Source organism: Pelobates fuscus, chromosome 9, assembly GCF_036172605.1.
Source record: "Pelobates fuscus isolate aPelFus1 chromosome 9, aPelFus1.pri, whole genome shotgun sequence".
Classification (NCBI taxonomy): domain Eukaryota; kingdom Metazoa; phylum Chordata; class Amphibia; order Anura; family Pelobatidae; genus Pelobates; species Pelobates fuscus.
In genome coordinates this window covers 14383756-14403330 of record NC_086325.1, presented here as the reverse complement: position 1 = coordinate 14403330, position 19575 = coordinate 14383756, and the positions used below count along the sequence as shown (strand labels likewise).

At 46.5% G+C, this 19575-nt stretch overlaps 2 protein-coding genes across 4 annotated transcripts in view; one reads left to right on the top strand and one right to left on the bottom strand.

Moving 5' to 3' along the window:
• Nucleotides 1-19575, top strand: part of MRPS12 (mitochondrial ribosomal protein S12) — a 295484-nt gene that overhangs the window by 180419 nt on the left and 95490 nt on the right. The window contains exon 1 of one of the 2 annotated variants that reach the window (XM_063431260.1): nucleotides 18510-18519. The exons of the other annotated variant lie outside the window; for it this stretch is intronic. The gene's annotated coding sequence lies outside the window, so the exon portion shown is untranslated. Of the gene's footprint in view, nucleotides 1-18509; nucleotides 18520-19575 lie in introns of those variants that run through there. 2 annotated transcript variants of the gene reach the window in all.
• CAPN12 (calpain 12) overlaps nucleotides 1-19575 on the bottom strand; it is a 57967-nt gene that overhangs the window by 29227 nt on the left and 9165 nt on the right. For both annotated transcript variants that reach the window (XM_063431258.1, XM_063431259.1), the window contains exons 9-11: nucleotides 19351-19517; nucleotides 18286-18446; nucleotides 17628-17833 (exon numbers count right to left, since the gene is read on the bottom strand). In XM_063431258.1, coding sequence (XP_063287328.1) covers nucleotides 17628-17833; nucleotides 18286-18446; nucleotides 19351-19517 — 534 coding nt within the window. The remainder of the gene's footprint in view (nucleotides 1-17627; nucleotides 17834-18285; nucleotides 18447-19350; nucleotides 19518-19575) is intronic.

Here is a 19575-nt window from a genome sequence, read left to right as displayed (position 1 = left end):
CGCCTCAGCTGAGTGCTGATAGGCTAAAGTCAATAGAGTGGCAGGTCGCTCGGAATAGCGTCACGACGTCACGTATCGAGCGTCCTGTTAGAAAAGGAAGCGGATCCCTTGCGGCCAGCGTTAGAATGACTGGATGGACCGCGAGGAACGGGAGATATGGCGTGTCTGGAAGGATAAACAACCAAGTCTCTACCCTTCTCAGAGGTAGAGACCTCAGGTACCCTGACAGTACCCCCCCTCTCAGATACGCCCACCGGGCGGAAGGAACCGGGACGAGATGGGAAGCGGGAGTGAAACACCCTGCGGAGACGAGGGGCATGTACGTCCTCCTGAGGTACCCAACTCCTCTCCTCAGGACCATATCCCTTCCAGTTGACCAGATACTGTAATTTTCCCCGGGACAATCGGGAATTGATAATGGAGTTGACCTCGTACTCCTCCTGACCGTCCACCTGAACAGAACGAGGTGAGGAAACCGCAGAGGAGAATCTGTTGCAAATCAATGGTTTCAACAAGGACACATGAAAGGAGTTGGGGATGCGTAAGGCCGATGGCAGAGCTAGGCGATACGCAACCGGGTTGATACGAGACAAAACCCTGTACGGGCCTATGTACCGAGGTGCAAATTTCATAGAGGGGACTTTTAAACGAATGTTCTTAGTACTCAGCCATACTCTATCCCCAGGAACAAAAACTGGAGCCGCCCTTCTGTGTTTATCAGCGTGTTTTTTGAACAACATAGAATTATGCAGGAGAATCTGCCGAGTCTGATCCCACAACTTCTTCAGATTGGCGACATGATCATCAACCGACGGTACTCCTTGGGAAGAAGAGACCGAAGGAAAAATGGAGGGATGAAAGCCATAGTTCATGAAGAAGGGGCTGGAACGAGTAGAATCACAAACGAGATTATTGTGTGCGAACTCTGCCCAAGGAATCAAACCGACCCAATCATCCTGGTGTTCGGAAACAAAGCAGCGCAGATATTGTTCAATCTTTTGATTCGTACGCTCAGCGGCTCCGTTAGACTGAGGGTGATATGCAGAGGAAAAGTTCAATTTGATGCCTAATTGAGAACAGAAGGATCTCCAGAATCGTGAGACAAATTGAGAGCCTCTATCAGAAACGATTTCAGAAGGTATCCCATGTAGGCGAAAAACCTCTCTCGCAAAAATCTCCGCCAATTCAGGAGACGAGGGAAGTTTAGGCAACGGTACAAAATGAGCCATCTTAGTGAATCTATCCACCACCGTGAGAATAACAGTCTGTCTCTTGGAAGCAGGTAAATCCACAATAAAGTCCATGGCCAAACAGGACCATGGTTTCTCAGGAATGTCCAAGGGGAGCAACAAACCACAGGGAGATGCGTGAGGCTGTTTAGTCCTGGTACAAGTCTCGCAAGCCCCGACGAACTCCTTAATATCCTTTCGTAAGGAAGGCCACCAAAAATCCTTGGAGATCAGGGAATAAGTCTTGCGAATGCCAGGATGACCAGCCACCTTGCTTTCGTGGAAACACTGTAAGAGCTCCAGTTGGAGTTCAGGAGGGACACATTTTCTTCCCTCAGGAGTCTGTCCAGGTGCCAGATGCTGTGAGTTCAAGATCTGGGCAAGCAGCGGAGAATGGATTTTGAGACTTGTGTTAGCAATAATGTTGCATTGGGGTACAATAGAGGACAGGACCGGTTCAGAAGAAGCCAAAGGTTCATATTGGCGAGATAGAACATCGGCTTTAGAATTCTTAGAACCAGGCCTATAGGTAAGAACGTAGTTGAAATGGGTGAGGAATAACGACCAACGAGCTTGCCTGGAAGACAATCGCTTGGCCTCTCCAATATAGGACAAGTTCTTGTGATCCGTTAAAATAGTAACAGGATGTAATGTCCCCTCCAATAAATGTCTCCATTCTTTCAAAGCTTTGATAACAGCTAGTAGTTCTCTGTCCCCAATGTCATATCTGCTCTCCGCACCAGACAATTTTTTAGAAAAAAATCCACATGGATGTAATGGTTTATCCACACCTAGCCTTTGGGATAGGATAGCACCTACGCCAGTCTCTGAGGCGTCTACCTCAAGTAGGAAAGGAAGGGTGGTATTAGGGTGAACCAAAATTGGGGCGGAAGCAAAACGCTCCTTGAGAGTCTTAAAAGCAAGGAGAGCTTCCGTAGACCAATTCTTAGTATCAACCCCCTGTTTGGTCATATTGGTGATGGGCGCAATAATAGAAGAATAACCCTTAATAAAGCGCCTATAGTAATTGGAGAACCCAATAAATCTCTGAACGGCCTTGAGACCCTTGGGTAGAGGCCAATCCAGAATGGACTGGAGCTTATCCGGGTCCATCTTAAATCCCTCCCCAGAGATCACATAACCGAGGAAATTTACTTGGGACTGATCGAAACTACATTTCTCCAATTTGCAGTACAGCCCATGTTGAAGAAGTTTGTGCAAAACCCTTCTGACCTGATCGTGGTGATTCTCAATCTCTCTAGAATGTATGAGTATATCGTCCAGGTATACAATAACACACTCCTGCTGAAATTCTCTAAGAACCTCATTAATCAGATCCTGGAACACAGCCGATGCATTACATAACCCAAAAGGCATGACAGTATATTCATAATGGCCGTAGCGAGTATTGAATGCCGTCATCCACTCGTGTCCCTGCTGGACTCTCACCAAGTTATATGCCCCTCTGAGATCTAACTTGGTGAAAATGGTAGAACCCTTTAAACGATCAAAGAGTTCGGTAATCAAAGGAATGGGGTAAGCATTCCTAATGGTTATCTTGTTCAAACCTCGATAGTCAATACAAGGCCTAAGTGAACCATCCTTCTTTTTAACAAAAAAAAATCCAGCCCCGGCAGGGGAGGAGGATCTCCTAATGAATCCCTTGTCTAAATTCTCGTGAATGTACTCCTCTAGAACTGAGTTCTCTTTAGTAGATAATGGGTATACATGACCCCTGGGAGGCATGGTACCAGGGAGTAGATTAATCTTGCAATCAAAGGATCTGTGTGGAGGTAAAGTATCGGCTCTCTTTTTATCAAATACCGCCTTTAAATCCAGGTACTGAGGTGGTATTTGAGTCTCTGTAGGATTAGAGGAATTAGCCGACGTGTTCGCCAGGCAAAGAGGAGAGACCTTCCGCAAACATTTCTCCTGACAACTCTGCCCCCATGAGATTATCTCCCCTAACTCCCAATTAATGATAGGGTTATGTCTCTTTAACCAAGAGTACCCCAGAACTATGGGAATAGACGGAGAGGAGATGATCAACAGGGATAGGTCTTCCTCATGCAAGATACCAACAGTTAAATTAACAGGTATGGTCTCACGGAAAATAACAGGCTCAAGTAAAGGTCTACCATCTATGGCCTCAACGGCCAGAGGTGTCTCCCTTAACTGGGATGGGATAGTATGTTTGTTAACAAAAACTTGATCGATAAAGCTCTCAGCGGCTCCAGAATCGATCAAAGCCATGGTTTTTACTACTCCCTTCTCCCAAGTCAAAGAAACGGGTAACACAAGCCTGTGATCTTTATAATTGTGAACAGAGGACAAAATAGATACACCCAAGGTCTGTCCTCTAGAGAAACTTAGGTGCGAGCGTTTCCCGAACGATTGGGACAATTTAGGCGTAAATGACCTCTGACTCCACAGTACATACATAAACCCTCCCTTCTCCTGTACTGTCTCTCCTCCTCTGTGAGGTGAGTATTACCTATCTGCATAGGCTCAGGGAAACGTGAGGTCTCGATCTCAAAATTTCGAAATGCAGGAGCTAGTTTAAAGGAGGGTCTACGAGTCCTATCTCGAGTGTTCTGCCTCTCTCTTAAGCGTTCATCAATGCGTGAGATAAAAGAAATTAAATCCTCCAAACCCTCAGGGAGCTCTCTAGTAGTGAGCTCGTCAAGGATTACATCTGATAACCCATTTAAAAATACATCTATATAAGCCTGTTCGTTCCACTTAACTTCTGCCGCCAAGGATCTGAACTCTAGTGCATAATCCACAAGTGTTCGATTTTCCTGTCTAAGGCGCAACAGTAATCTAGCTGCATTGACCTTCCTACCAGGGGGGTCAAAAGTTCTTTTAAAAGCAGCTACAAAGGCATTATAGTTGTAGACTAACGGGCTATCATTCTCCCATAAAGGATTAGCCCATCTCAGAGCCTTCTCAATGAGTAACGTAACAATAAATCCAACCTTCGCTCTATCTGTAGGATAGGAACAGGGTTGTAATTCGAAATGGATGCTGATCTGGTTCAAAAAGCCACGACACTTCTCAGGAGAACCGCCATAACGTACTGGTGGAGTAATACGAGAAGAAGCACCTACAGTAGCTACTTCTAGGCCTGAACTTACAGGAGAGATCGAAGGAGTCCGTGTCTCCTCTGGTGGGTTACTAGCACGAGACAAAAGCGCCTGTAGTGCTAGGGCCATCTGATCCATCCTGTGTTCCATGGCATCAAACCTGGGGTCGGAAGAACCAAGCTGACTGTTAGTACCTGCAGGATCCATTGGCCCTGTCGTAATGTCAGGATCGGGACAGGGATCCAACACGCAGAGTACTAACAGTAGAAAGGTACGTATACCGGGCCTTAGAATGGCCGGACTAACGTACAGAGAATAGTCAGAGACAAGCCGAGGTCGGGGGAACGAGAAGACAGGTAAGCGAGAGACAAGCCGGGTCAGAGGGATAACAGAGATAAGCAGAATAGTACAACAAGCCGGGTCAGAACCAAAGAGAATACTAGAATACAAGAGCACTGAGTGACTAGACAAGCTAGAACCACGACAGGGCAATGAGCTGACGAGTGAAGCCAGCTTAAATACCCTGAGTCCAGAGAGTAGACACGCCTCAGCTGAGTGCTGATAGGCTAAAGTCAATAGAGTGGCAGGTCGCTCGGAATAGCGTCACGACGTCACGTATCGAGCGTCCTGTTAGAAAAGGAAGCGGATCCCTTGCGGCCAGCGTTAGAATGACTGGATGGACCGCGAGGAACGGGAGATATGGCGTGTCTGGAAGGATAAACAACCAAGTCTCTACCCTTCTCAGAGGTAGAGACCTCAGGTACCCTGACAGTAACAAAATGTATTGTAGTCAATTTGTCAAGAAAGAGCTAGATACAAAACAAAGTATCTAGACACTCAGAGAGAAAAGAGTTCTTGTCAAATGCAATACAGAGTAGCTGGACACTCTCGGATGCCTAAACCCGTCTAAGGATAATAATATTGTTCCTGTCTACAGTGATACTGATATGACACTGTCCCTCTAACTGCCTAATCATATATCTAGTTCAATATTAGGCAAGTGTAGTGAGTAGGAAATTAGAATGGTGCCTTCAAGGGCGCCCGGTATAGGAAAGGCAATAAAGAGTAGTTAAGAGATAAGGAAGTCCTGCTACTATAATAAAGCCAACCAGCACAGAAATAGAGAAAAAAAAGAGAAAAAACTGTTAATTCTCAGAAATACCCTGATCGGTATGGAAATCTAATGTGCTGCGGATGGCTGCCCGCCGTCTAAATCTCACAGTTCACTGTATAATCAGATTGTAATATATAGTCAGTAGCATATTAGCCATGACGGGAAAACACTTAGGCGGCACATACAGAATTATTTCCAAAATGCCCTGGTCGGTTAAGAGATCTAATGTGCCCCGGATGGCTTAATGCCGTCTAAGCTCAGTGCTAGAAATACACTAGCATAGTGATGTCCAGGAGCACACAGAAAATGTCGCGCCCCGACGCGCGTTTCGCCTGACTCGGAGGCTCATCAGGGGGAACTGATTCGTCAGTGTCTCGGAGTTCAAATAGCCCGCCCTTGAATTTCATTGGTCACATGTAAATTCAAGCATTAAGAGCAGGTACGGTGGCCCATATGACTCAAAAAGAGTCCATAGTTTTATAGGAGGAGTGCTTTTCCTAGGTTCAGATGCCAGTAAATAAATAACCAGCCAAAAATATAGGGCTGAAGTAAAATAAATAAATAACGAAACCCCCAAGGTCAAAAAGCAATGAGGGAGAAGAGTCAAAGGGTGATTTTTGACCCTCATTTCTTCCATTGCTATGGGTAACCACAGTATTGATCTGGTCCAAGTGACCCATATGAAAATGGGCTACCTAATATCTACAAACCAGAGTACCAATTATATAGTTACTTCTGGGATAGGTTTAATGATGTAACAGTAGAGTACTATAATAAAGAAAATTGTTGTTGTCCTTATTACATCTGGCAAGACCATAGGTGATATGGAGATATTTTTTACCAGATATAGTAGTAATTAGATATGGTCATGTTACATAATAATATCTTGCAATAGTGCCAATCCAAAAAACAATACAGAAAAAACTGTATTAATGAGTTCTTAATGACTTTATGAGGAAGTTAGCCATATTAATGTCTGTGTATGGCTGATAAATTATTTATTTATAAATGGTGTGTAATTAAATTCTTCATTCAGACCTGATGGAGCTAAGGTCTTGAATGAAAAAATCCACTGAGATTCTTTTCTGAGCAGGATCTTATTAAAATCTCCCTTTCTTGGGTTTGGTAATAGTTTCTCAATTGCCTGGAATCTCAAGTTGTCAAAATTACCGTCATGAAAGTTGAGAAAATGTCTTGCTACAGGAGTCGGTGTGATGGTGTTATTACAGAGGTTATATGTTGCAGGATCCTGCGTCTGAACTGCTGGAAGATCTTGCCAATATATTGAATACCACAGCTACATGTGATCAAATAAATTATTTGCATAGAGCTGCAGTTGATCAGGGCATTCGTCTCAACCCTGATTCGGGTTTGAGTAAATGTGGTGAATTTTGAGGGTAAAATATATTGGCAAGCCTTACAGTGCCCACATTTGTAGGTTCCCTTAGTATTCGATAACCAATTGGTTGGTGGTCGCGGAGGTGCCAGGTGGCTATGTACAAGTTGGTCTTGTAAGTTGATTGGTCTGCGCGCTGTTAGGGGTGGATACTTTGGTAACACATGTTGAAGTTTCGGGTTAGATAGAAGTATGGGCCAGTTTTTCTTGAGGACTTGGGACATAGGTCCCCAACCCTGGTCAAATGTCGCAATACAGCGTGGGGCCTTAGATTCTTGTTTTGGTTTCGTAAATTGAAGGCTGGTGTTTCTGTCAATGCTACACACCCGATGGAAAGCGTGTTTTAAAACACGGTTGGGGTACCCTAGTTCCCTAAATCGCAATTTCAGTACTTTACATGCATTGTAGAATGTCTGGTCTACCAAGCAATTACGTCTAGCTCTCAGGTACTGACTATAGGGGATGGAAGCTTTCAGTCTGAAGGGATGATGACTCTCCCAATGCAACAGACTGTTGGTTGATGTTGCTTTTCTAAACAGTTCCGTTTGGATAGTTCCATCCTGTTCTAGCAGAATTTTGAGGTCCAGGAATACCAATTCATGTTCATCTATCACATGTGTTAATTTGAGATTGATGTCATTGTCGTTAAGAGCTTTAACAAACTCTTCAAACATGGGGACGGACCCTGTCCAGAGGAGCAACATGTCGTCAATATATCTATGCCAGCTTAAGATGTACTCATGAAAGCGGCTAAATTTGGGAGTAGTGACGACATGTTGCTCCCACCATCCCAGAAACAAATTAGCATAGGTGGGTGCACAGGCCGTCCCCATTGCTGTGCCAGAGATCTGTAAATAATAGCGGCCATTGAACATGAAGTAGTTATGCGTTAAAATGAACTCTAAGATGGCCATAATGACATTTTTCTGAAGGTCATTGTATGATGTATTGTTCAGAAAAAACCTGCATGCCCTTATCCCTATTTCATGGGGGATGTTGGTATACAGTGCCACCACATCCAGGCTTGCCAGTTGTGTGTAAGGTGGAACTGTCAAGTTCTGTAATGTCAGGAGAGTAGACTTTGCATCCTGAAGGTAGGATGGTAATAATAGTACCATGGGGTGCAAGATTTTATCAATAAATTTACTTAAGGATTCAGTGAGGCAATTGTTCCCAGACACAATGGGTCTGCCAGGAGGGGGTCTAGTGCCCGTGTGTATCTTCGGCAGACAATAGAATGTTGCAATAGTGGGATTCTTATGTGGTAGTAGGAATCTGAATTCATCCTTGCAAATCACCTGTTGGTCTAAAGCAACATTAAGTAAAGTAGCCAATTCTCCTACAAAATTCAAGGTGGGATCCGAGGGAAGGATCCTATAATGAGTTTTGTCATCAAGGTGTAACATACACATGTTGACGTATTCAGATCGGTTCATCAGTACAATATTGCCCCCTTTGTCGGCTGGTTTTATTATGACATCAGTTTGTTGTTTTAGTTCTTTTAAGGCTTCACGTTCACCAAAGGTTAGGTTACTGGTGTCTGACTGACAGCCGCTAAATGCACTTGCGTGATTCTCACTGTGAAAATCACAGTGAGAACACGCAAGCGTCCTTAGGAAAGCATTGATAATGCTTTCCTATGAGACCGGCTGAATGCACGCGCAGCTCTTGCCGTGCTTGCGCATTCAGCCGAATGGGAGGAGAGGCGGAGGATCGGAGGAGAAGAGCTCCCCGCCCGGCGCTGGAGAACGGTAAGTTTTAACCCCTTTCCTCTCCCCAGAGCCCAGCGGGAGGGGGTCCCTGAGGGTGAGGGCACCCTCAGGGCACTATAGTGCCAGGAAAACGAGTATGTTTTCCTGACACTATAGTGGTCCTTTAAAGTCTTTAAAATCCCTTTGAAATTTAGTATGTTTTTTAACCTTCAGATGGTGTTTAAAGTTAATTATATTTTGTTGTAACTTAGTACAACGAGGAGACCCTTGAAACAAGGGGATCCCAAAGAGAGTAGCTCTGAACACAGAAAGTACATATGTAGTACCAGATAATGAAAGGAAAACGAGAAGGAAGAGAGAGGGGAGTCACATATAAATGAGTAAAGGGATGGAAAGGGTGAAAGGGAGTAAACAGAAAAAAATCTTATCTCCACCCTCTGCCTCCCACAGTTCCTTAAATAAGGACTAAATAAGGGCTGATAACCCCCAAAAAATGAGAAGTCCCCACTATCAAAAGGCAGACTGGAAATCCTGTAGACGAATGGGTTAAACAAACCCAAAATAAATAACCCTATACAAGGTCTAGAAACACCACACAGGACTAAAGCTGCCTACCTAAGAATCCTGAACAAACTGGTAAACTAACTAACTTATCCCAGCATACTGACTACCTAAGTGCTACCTATTGCTCCTGACGACGGCGTGCATTCACGCTGAAACGCACGTCGAGTGCTTTATTTATACATATATATTTTTTATTTTCACAATAGGTAGCACTTTTTCTGTTTACTCCCTTTCACCCTTTCCATCCCTTTACTCATTTATATGTGATTCCCCTCTCTCTTCCTTCTCGTTTTCCTTTCATTATCTGGTACTACATATGTACTTTCTGTGTTCAGAGCTACTCTCTTTGGGATCCCCTTGTTTCAAGGGTCTCCTCGTTGTACTTATTATTGTTTGGGTTACCCCCTATTTTGTAGCTCTGAGGTAGGCTATTATAAGATAGATTCTACAACTTCACATATTCTTGTGACGTCGTGGCTCTACCTTGTATCTCCTTTTCATTTTTTGTTGTAACTTAGTTTCCATCTGAACAAATAAATCATCTGATTTATGTTTTTTAATTGAGGTGATGTCATCTTTTAACTTAGTATTTACCACCTCAAAATTATTTTTTTCCAATTTAACCAGAAAATCCATTAACTTAAAGGAGCAGTCCAGTAAAATGGTGTTCCATTCACTGAGCTGCTCCTCAGTCTGGATTTTATCTGGTAATAAGATATCCGGACGTAGTCATCTAGGGACAAGTTTCTGCTCTAAGTATTGCCTTAGGCTTGTAAGTTCCCAAACGCTTCTTATTTGGTCCTGGTAGGATTTTGGATCTCAAAAAAGGCGGTATTAATGTTGTGAAGAAAAGGGACTTTATCCGACCTTTTCTTCTATTTTTATGTATTTCGTTTCATTTTTCCTGCCTACAATGGATTGTTAGTTCGGCAGTTTGCAACTACCGAACCCCGACCTCCCTCCTGGCTTGTTATGTTCAAAAGCACCGTCAATTAAGTGTTCCCTGGGTGGCCGCTGTTCGTATAGCCGAACGCCACGTGGAAAAGAAAACGGCGGCCATCTTGTTCGCACGAGGAGAGTCAGCGGGACTTGATCGTCGAGTGTCTGTAACTAAAATCGGACACTCGACCGCACGAACCACCACTGAAAACTACCGAACTCCCGCTTCTCCTACTTACCAAACAGCCAGAAGAACGGCATTCGGTAGTTATGTTCGTACAGACCAGGGGAACAATCGCTACTATGAGCCAGGTGGGTATATTCGGTATTTTGCCCGCTTTTCGCCTTTTTCCCCATTGACACACACACGCTGAATTCGTGGAACTATTTTGGGCAGGAGCCTTGTGTGTGGTCGGTAAAACAGGACTTTCACACTTTTCAAGAACCCCTGAACCGATCTGGGTGAAATTTGGATATGTTTGCCACCCAGATCGGGGCTATCAGGGGATATGTATTTTGTGGGGATACCTTGTGGGGAAAGGGGTGTTCTAACTTTTGGGGAAAATGTGTGCCCTTTGCCTGGAGATAATTGATTTACTACTTAACTTATCTCAATATCTCCCAGGCAGAGGGAGGGCGTGTATTAGTAAAATACTGTACAGTGATTGGTGAATGTATTTGTTTGTTCTGGGACGTCCTCTTGCATGAGGATCCCCCATAAAAGCCAGCCTGTTTCAATAAAGCTTTAGTTCTGTTACACCCTTCATGAAGTCTTGGCTCATGTTTGGGGAAGGAATATTCTATCCACTGGGAAGGATTGTCTGGGAAGCTGTATTCATCTCTACCCCCTGCTGGAGCTATAATCACTAATACTCAGCAGCTGGGAAAGGAACAGGAGACCGCAGCACCATCACCACTGCAGGTCTTAACAACTGGTGGCAAGCGACGGGATTGAATGGAACACGGAGAGACAACTGGTGAATGGCCCAGCAGTACGAGAAACTAAAAAGGACCACGCTAAAAGATCTACTGGAAGCCCGAGGTCAGGTGGCAAGCAACAAAAAGAAAGCTACCCTCATAGCAGAACTGATGGAGGGCGACCAAACCAGCAGCATGGCGAATGTCAGCCGGGAGGAAGCAGAATTCCAACAGAAGGTGATGTGGAGGCTAAATCTATATGGGCCAAATCCCCCACCTGAGGCAATAACGCAAGTCCTGGCACAGGTGAACGCAGAACGCAGTGCCCTGCAGGCAAGCTTGAACCAAGTAGACAACGCGTCCCTAACAGGATCTACAAATGGAGGGCAGCGGAGAAAAATTAACTATGCTGCATTTAAAAGCTTTGCGGACGGAGAAATGGAAATTGACGCATATTTACAGGATTTTGAACGTCAATACTCACGGGCCGAGCAGCCGAGGCCTACAGAGCAGTTCCTGACACAGCCATACATGACTATGCCAAGGTAAAGGAAATTCTGCTGGCCAGGTATGCCGTGACCCCAGAGACTTACAGAAAGAAATTTCGGGCATTGCGGAAAGGGGGCCGAGACTCCTACACGGAAAGGGCCTTTAGGCTGTATAGGGCAGCCCAGAACTGGATACAAAGCTGCCTGGCCACCACACTGGAAGAGGTACTACAACTCTTCTTACTCTAACATTTTTTTGAGCACACCCCGGTAGACACCAGGGATTGGGTCAGAGACAGAAAGCCGGCTACAATCGAAGCCGCAGCCAAGCTGGCAGATGAGCATAATGAGGGCCGAAAAGGGGAAACTAGTGGGAACCGTCCTCTGGTAAGGTCCAGTGCTCCACCACCAGGGCCTGTGACCAACCCCAGACCACCCACGGTGCCCCCCACAACCCAGCCTGGTTTTACCCGGAGACCCCCACTGGTATGTCACCAGCGCAATCAGCCCGGGCACTACAAAATCCATTGCCCTCAGCGGAGCAGAACCAGCTGGGAGCGGCCACCACAAACCCCGAGGGCCGCCGCTCACCACTATCAGCATTCCCCTGTGGACGAGCCCACTCCAGACTCAGAACAGTGGGCCGTGCTACATGAGGTGGATCTAGCCCAAGCCGAAGTCGACAACCGGGTCCACCACCGACAGTTGGTCACCATAGACGGTAAAGAAGCAGAGGCGCTACGAGACACTGGCGCTACCCTTACGTTGGTACAGCCCCACACTGTAGCTGCCAAGGCCCGCACCAACAGGACTGTAGCAGTACGAGTGGCCGGGGGTGCCATCCACAAGATACCCACAGCCCGGGTACAGTTAAATTGGGGCAGTGGCGCAAAGCCAATGGAAGTGGGCATTATGGCTGGACTACCGGCGGAAGTTTTGTTGGGGAATGATTTGGGGTTCCTGACTTCACAGCTGGTGCAATCCGAGCCTGCTGGAGCCTGCGCAGTGACTACCAGGGCGCAAGCTCGCCGAGCTGGACCGACACACTCCGAGGAACCACTGGTAGGAACTGAAAACCCCGTAGCCAACCCTAACCCTATCCCCTTCTGGGGCACCCCCCAAGACTTTGGCCAAACCCAGCAAGCAGACCCCACCTTAGCAGGCTACAGGAAGGCAGTAGGGACCCCTAGGGAAGGTAATGCCCACGAGGAATTCCAATGGGACAAGGGGTTGCTGTACAGGGTCACAGGGGGAGTGGGGAATGGGGCAGCGCAAGTTATAAAGAGGCAGCTGGTAGTACCCCGGAAATACAGGGCAGAGCTTCTAAGGCTCAGCCATGATATCCCGCTAGCAGGACATCTGGGTATCAAGAAAACTAAGGACCGCCTAACCCAGACGTTCTTCTGGCCAGGGATATCCAAATATTTGCAGTCCTACTGCAGGACCTGTGACACCTGTCAAAGGATAGGGAAAAGGGGGGATCACCCTAGGGCCAAGTTACGATCCCTACCTATAATAGAGGAGCCATTCTACAGGGTGGCAGTAGATCTGGTAGGGCCTCTCAGCAAGCCCAGCTCCTCCGGGAAGCGCTACATCCTCACGGTGGTGGACTATGCCACCAGATACCCTGAGGCTGTGGTGCTCTCCAACATTGAGGCGGAGACGGTAGCAGAGGCTCTGGTTAAGATCTTTTCCTGAGTAGGGACCCAGTTCACGGCAACTGTAACTCAACAGTTGTGGCAGAGCTGCGGGGTCAAACCATTATTTAGCTCCACCTACCACCCCCAGACCAACGGTCTCTGTGAACGATTTAACGGCACGCTTAAACAAATGCTCACAGCGTTCACAGAGTCCTACGGTCAATGGGAGAAGTTTCTACCGCATCTCCTGTTTGCTTACCGGGAAGTGCCTCAGGCGTCCACTGGGTTCTCCCCCTTCGAACTCCTTTACGGGAGAAAAGTACGGGGACCCCTGGACCTCATACGGGAGCACTGGGAGGGCAACACAGGGGAGGAGGGAGTCCCAGTTCTGCCATACGTGCTGGAGTTTCGGGACCGCTTGCAGGCCCTAACCGAGTCAGTCCGGGAGAACCTGCAAGCGGCCCAGAAGCGCCAGAAGCAATGGTATGACCGAGGGGCAAGAGATAGGAACCTGGAAGTAGGGCAGAAGGTACTAGCCCTCAGACCTTCCAAAAAGGACAAGCTCCAGGCAGCGGGGCAGGGGCTATTCAAAGTGGTAGAAAAGATTAGCGACACCACTTATATTGTGGCCAAATGTTCAGATGAAAGGATCCGACGAGCCTTTCATGTGAACATGTTGAAGCCATATCACGAGCGCTCTGAGGACGTGGCTGCCATATGCGCCCCATCCACAGATGATAGTGAGGGACTCCCCTTACCCGACCTGCTAGCAGCTAACCCCGGGACCTTGGAACAGGTCGGGTTGGGGGAAAAACTAGATTCCACTCAGCAGGCAGACGCTAAGCACCTGCTGCAGGAATACGGTGGGCTATTCTCAGCTCTACCCGGATACACCTCCGCCGCAGTGCACCGGGTAGAGACACAGGGGGAGACCCCCTTGAGGCAGCAGCCATATCGTATACCGGCAGCAGTACGAACTAGCATGTGGAAGGAACTCCAAGAAATGTTAGAGTTGGGGGTTATTGAGGCTTCCCAAAATCCCTGGGCGTCCCCGGTGGTGCTAGTACCGAAGCGAGACGGTACGACTCTCTTCTGTATTGACTACCGGAAACTGAACGACCGGACGATTACGGATGCCTACCCTATGCCACGGATCGACGAATTGCTCGATCGCATGGCCAGCGGGCACTTCCTGACTACCCTGGACTTGTGTAAAGGTTATTGGCAAATTCCACTAGACCCGTCCGCCATCCCTAAGTCGGCATTCGTCACCCCATTCGGGCTATACCAATTTAGGGTTATGCCGTTTGGGATGAAGAATGCCCCGGCTACGTTTCAAAGGATGGCGGACCGACTTCTGGAAGGGATGCAGGACTTCGCATGTGCCTACTTGGATGACATCGCCATCTACAGCGGCACATGGGAAACCCACCTGGTACACTTGGCTTTGGTATTTAGCAAGTTACAGGAAGCCGGCCTCACCCTGAAACCCGATAAATGCCATGTGGGCATGGCAGAGGTCCAGTACTTAGGGCATAGGGTAGGGTCTGGTAAGCAGCGCCCCGAACCCGCCAAAGTAGAGGCCATAGCGAATTGGCCCCAGCCCCGCACTAAAACCCAGGTATTAGCCTTTTTAGGCACAGCAGGGTATTACCGCAAGTTCGTCCCTGAGTATAGCACCCTAGCAAAACCCCTCACCGACCTAACCAAAAAAGCCCTACCCAAGCAAGTAACGTGGTCCCCGGAGTGTGCAACAGCGTTCCAGAGCCTTAAGACGGCTTTAAGCGAAGCTCCAGTATTGGCGGCCCCAGACCCTAATAAGACCTTTCTCGTTCACACAGATGCCTCTATGTTTGGGCTGGGAGCCGTGCTGAGCCAAGTGGGGGAAGATGGCATGGAACACCCGGTGGCATACCTCAGCCGTAAGTTACTACCTCGGGAGGTCAGCTGTGCCACCGTGGAAAAAGAATGTCTGGCACTAGTATGGGCCTTAAAGAAACTCCAACCGTACTTCTATGGCCGTGCTTTTACCTTACTTACTGACCACAACCCCCTCATTTGGCTCCACCGAGTCTCTGGAGACAACCCCCGGTTGCTACGCTGGAGTTTAGCGTTGCAGCCCTACAATTTTACACTACAGTACCGTCCGCTGATGGGCTTTCCCGTCAGACAGACTTGGACACTTAATGATACCACCCGGACATCCCCTAGCCAACCCGGCAGGGTCTAGGCGGGTATGCCGACCCATGGAACTAAGGGGGAGTAATGTGAAGAAAAGGGACTTTATCTGACCTTTTCTTCTATTTTTATGTATTTTGTTTCATTTTTCCTGCCTACAATGGATTGTTAGTTTGGCAACTACCGAACCCCGACCTCCCTCCTGGCTTGTTATGTTCAAAAGCACCGTCAATTAAGTGTTCCCTGGGTGGCCGCTGTTCGTATAGCTGAACGCCACGTGGAAAAGAAAACGGCGGCCATCTTGTTCGCACGAGGAGAGTCAGCGGGACTTGGTCGTCGAGTGTCTGGAACTAAAATCGGACACTCGACCGCACGAACCACCGCTGAAAACTACCGAACTCCCGCTTCTCCTACTTACCGAACAGCCAGAAGAACGGCATTCGGTAGTTATGTTCGTACAGACCAGGGGAACAATCGCTACTACGAGCCAGGAGGGTATATTCGGTATTTTGGCCGCTTTTCGCCTTTTTCCCCATTGACCGACCACACACGCTGAATTTGTGGAACTATTTTGGGCAGGAGCCTTGTGTGTGGTCGGTAAAACATGACCTCCACACTTTTCAAGAACCCTTGAACCGATCTGGGTGAAATTTGGATATGTTTGCCACCCAGATCGGGGCTATCAGGGGATATGTATTTTGTGGGGATACCTTGTGGGGAAAGGGGTGTTCTAACTTTTGGGGAAAATGTGTGCCCCTTGCCTGGAGATAATTGATTTACTACTTAACTTATCTCAATATCTCCCAGGCAGAGGGAGGGCGTGTATTAGTAAAATACTGTACAGTGATTGGTGAATGTATTTGTTTGTTCTGGGACGTCGTCTTGCATGAGGATCCCCCATAAAAGCCAGCCTGTTTCAATAAAGCTTTAGTTCTGTTACACCCTTCATGAAGTCTTGGCTCATGTTTGGGGAAGGAATATTCTATCCACTGGGAAGGATTGTCTGGGAAGCTGTATTCATCTCTACCCCCTGCTGGAGCTATAATCACTAATACTCAGCAGCTGGGAAAGGAACAGGAGACCGCAGCACCATCACCACTGCAGGTCTTAACAAATGTTACTATCAGTAACATTATGTAATGTTAGAGGGTTAGTTGAGAAGACATTAGTAATCTCCTCTTGACCTAAACTTGAGTCAACCAATCTGTCAAGTAGGTCAGTCATTAGGTAACTAGGCACTATGAAACTTATGTGGAATAAGTACTCGTGATTATGTGTTGATTATTGATCGATAAGTAGGCCGGAAATGGTATTAAAACCTAAAAGATAGATAACTTTACAGAGATGGCCAAGGTACTATTGCTACTATTGTCTTGTACCTTGTCAGACAGTCATAGCTGGGATAGTTATTTTGATGTTTTTTTGATTCATTAATAAAATCTTCTAGATTTTTATAATTTTGTGTATACTCTATCTTAGGAACAGATCTCTTCTCTTCCTCCTCCCCCCTCTTTTTGCTACATTCTTCTATTTGGGTTACCCCCTTCTCTGTTCCTCGATTTTGAGATATTAATTCCTTGGCCATCTCTGCAAAGTTATTTGTAAGATTATATACACTGTTCAGGAGCCGTTAGAAATGGCATGCTCTCGGTTTTGCTCCTGGCTCCACCCCCCACAAATCTTTATTTTTAACTCGGGACTAGCCCATATGTTCATTACACTTAGATTGTTGTGACAACTTTAATAAAATTGCAAACAGTCAAATCATAGCAGACATATTATAACACAATGACATATTTATAAAGCGGTGGAGAAGACAACAGAAAATATCTCTCCTGCCTGTAGAATTAGCAATATGCAAGACTTGCTATTCAGGTCGTGCATATCGCTGTTGCTAGATCATTACAACCAACAGGTGGCGCTGTACAGGCTCCACAGCCAAATCCACCTACTTGATTGCAAACATTAGCAAGACAGGAGAGCACACTAACATTTAACCCCCAACACACGCATTACATACACACCCTGCACCCACAATAGACACAGGGTGACTTAAACATAGGAATCACCCAGGTACCTAATTGAATTGTCTATCTTGAGCTCTTGGTGATGGTGACTACTGTAAGTGCCCATCTGGTTCTGGGATGGGTCTGCCATTATTAAATGTGCCATAATTAATGTAGATTTGCTTTAGGGAATGAATAACTTATGGATAATATTTTCTGTCAGTAAGCCCCATCACTGTCAGAGAGTTTTTATGTATATATCAGTATTTATGTGTTTTTCTTGTAAGATTTGGGGGGGGGACCCCCCATCTCTTTATTTTTATATGTCTTGCCATCTTTTCTGACGTGCCCCTTTACCTGGAACAGTTCTTCTCTGTCAGGACTCTGATCACAAATTCACCCTCGTCTGATGCTTTCTCTAATGAGGGGATGATAACGTATCGTCCTGGGGGAAGACGGGAACACACGACCACCTCTCTGTGATTATCACACGGTCCAGAACACAGCAAGGGCTGAGAGTGGCGAAGGGTCTCTTCGAACAGGTAGGCATGAGTCTCATCCCCCTAAAACAACCAATATGGGATTAGTCATACAAAATGGAACCTGTATTATTCCGGGGATATCCATGGGAAACAAAACATGCTATATAAAGTAGTTGTAGCTATATAAAGTAGTTGTATTTTATGTTTTATTTGGTCAGTGGAGTGTCCCTTTAAGATTTGATTAAATGTAATTATCTTTTTTTTTTTTTTTTTTAATCGAGAAGGGAAAATGTAATGGCAATTGTCCTTAACCTAGTAGCTAAAAAGAGCATCTTTGACAGTGGACATTATATGTTACACTGAATATAAAACTAAAACTGACGGCAGGAAGTGTATTAGCCATAAAACCTGTAAATATTAAAGGAGTTTGCGAGTGATGACATGGGTTATAAAATATGGAAGAAGCGATGGATGCCAGATTCTCTTTGTATCTTATTAGAAGTCTGTGAATTGCATGAGATAAAACACGCTACCTGGAATATGTTACACGCTACACGGATAGATCCAGCTCTCCGCAGCCTCTGGTGTTTCTGCATCACGGCTACAATAAAGTTACATGCTGGATGAGGGTGATTGGAATTATTGTCTTCCTCCAGCAGTACAAAAGAAAACTGGGGATTCATCCAAAAGGAATCTGTATAAAGACATTGGAGTTCACTGATCATTAGAGATTACATCTAACTTCCTCACACAAGGGGGCAGCAGACCCAAGAACACCGGGAGTTAATGGCCACTAGCTGCCTACCAAATGTACTCCTCTTTCATATCAGTATATTGAACTGCAGTGTTTCGCTATCCTGTATTTCCTGTTATCTGCGCTTCAACAAAAGTCACAAATTTAAAACACCACAAATGAATGCGCTTTGAACCCATTCTAATATCAGAATATGAATGCTGTAGAAACAGCAGTATAGCCAACATTTGGGATACATGCGGCAAATCGCGAGTCATGAGTCTGTCCCTTCCACTGCAGGGTGACACAGACAGAATGAAGCTATGGGACATGGAGTCTGTCCCTCCCACTGCAGGGTGACACAGACAGAAGGAGCTATGGGAAACAGAGTCTGTCCCTCCCACTGCAGGGTAACACAGACAGAGGGAGCTATGGGACATGGAGTCTGTCCCTCCCACTGCAGGGTGACACAGACAGAATGAGCTATGGGACACGGAGTCTGTCCCTCCCACTGCAGGGTGACACAGACAGAGGGAGCTATGGGACACGGAGTCTGTCCCTCCTACTGCAGGGTGACACAGACAGAATGAGCTATGGGACACGGAGTCTGTCCCTCCCACTGCAGGGTGACACAGACAGAGGGAGCTATGGGACACAGAGTCTGTCCCTCTCACTGCAGGGTGACACAGACAGAAGGAGCTATGGGACACGGAGTCTGTCCCTCCCACTGTAGGGTGACAGACAGAAGGAGCTATGGGACACGGAGTCTGTCCCTCCCACTGCAGGGTGACACAGACAGAAGGAGCTATGGGACACGGAGTCTTCTCCATTAAGAAGTATATTCTATTTTAGTTAAAAATCGTACCTACGGATGCAATGCTGCCCCCGGCTGATAGACCTTTTACCCATTTTCCTTCATAGGTTACACATTCCCAAGGCCGTGCTGCTCCCCCAATTCTGGACAGGCTATTGGGCCCCAAGTGGCAGATCTCCAGAACTTGAAAGTTATTTTGAAAGTCTTCTATAGCCATCCTATAGAGAAAAGGGAGATTACTGGGACTGTGTGGGAATGATGTTTAGTTTCTGGTGG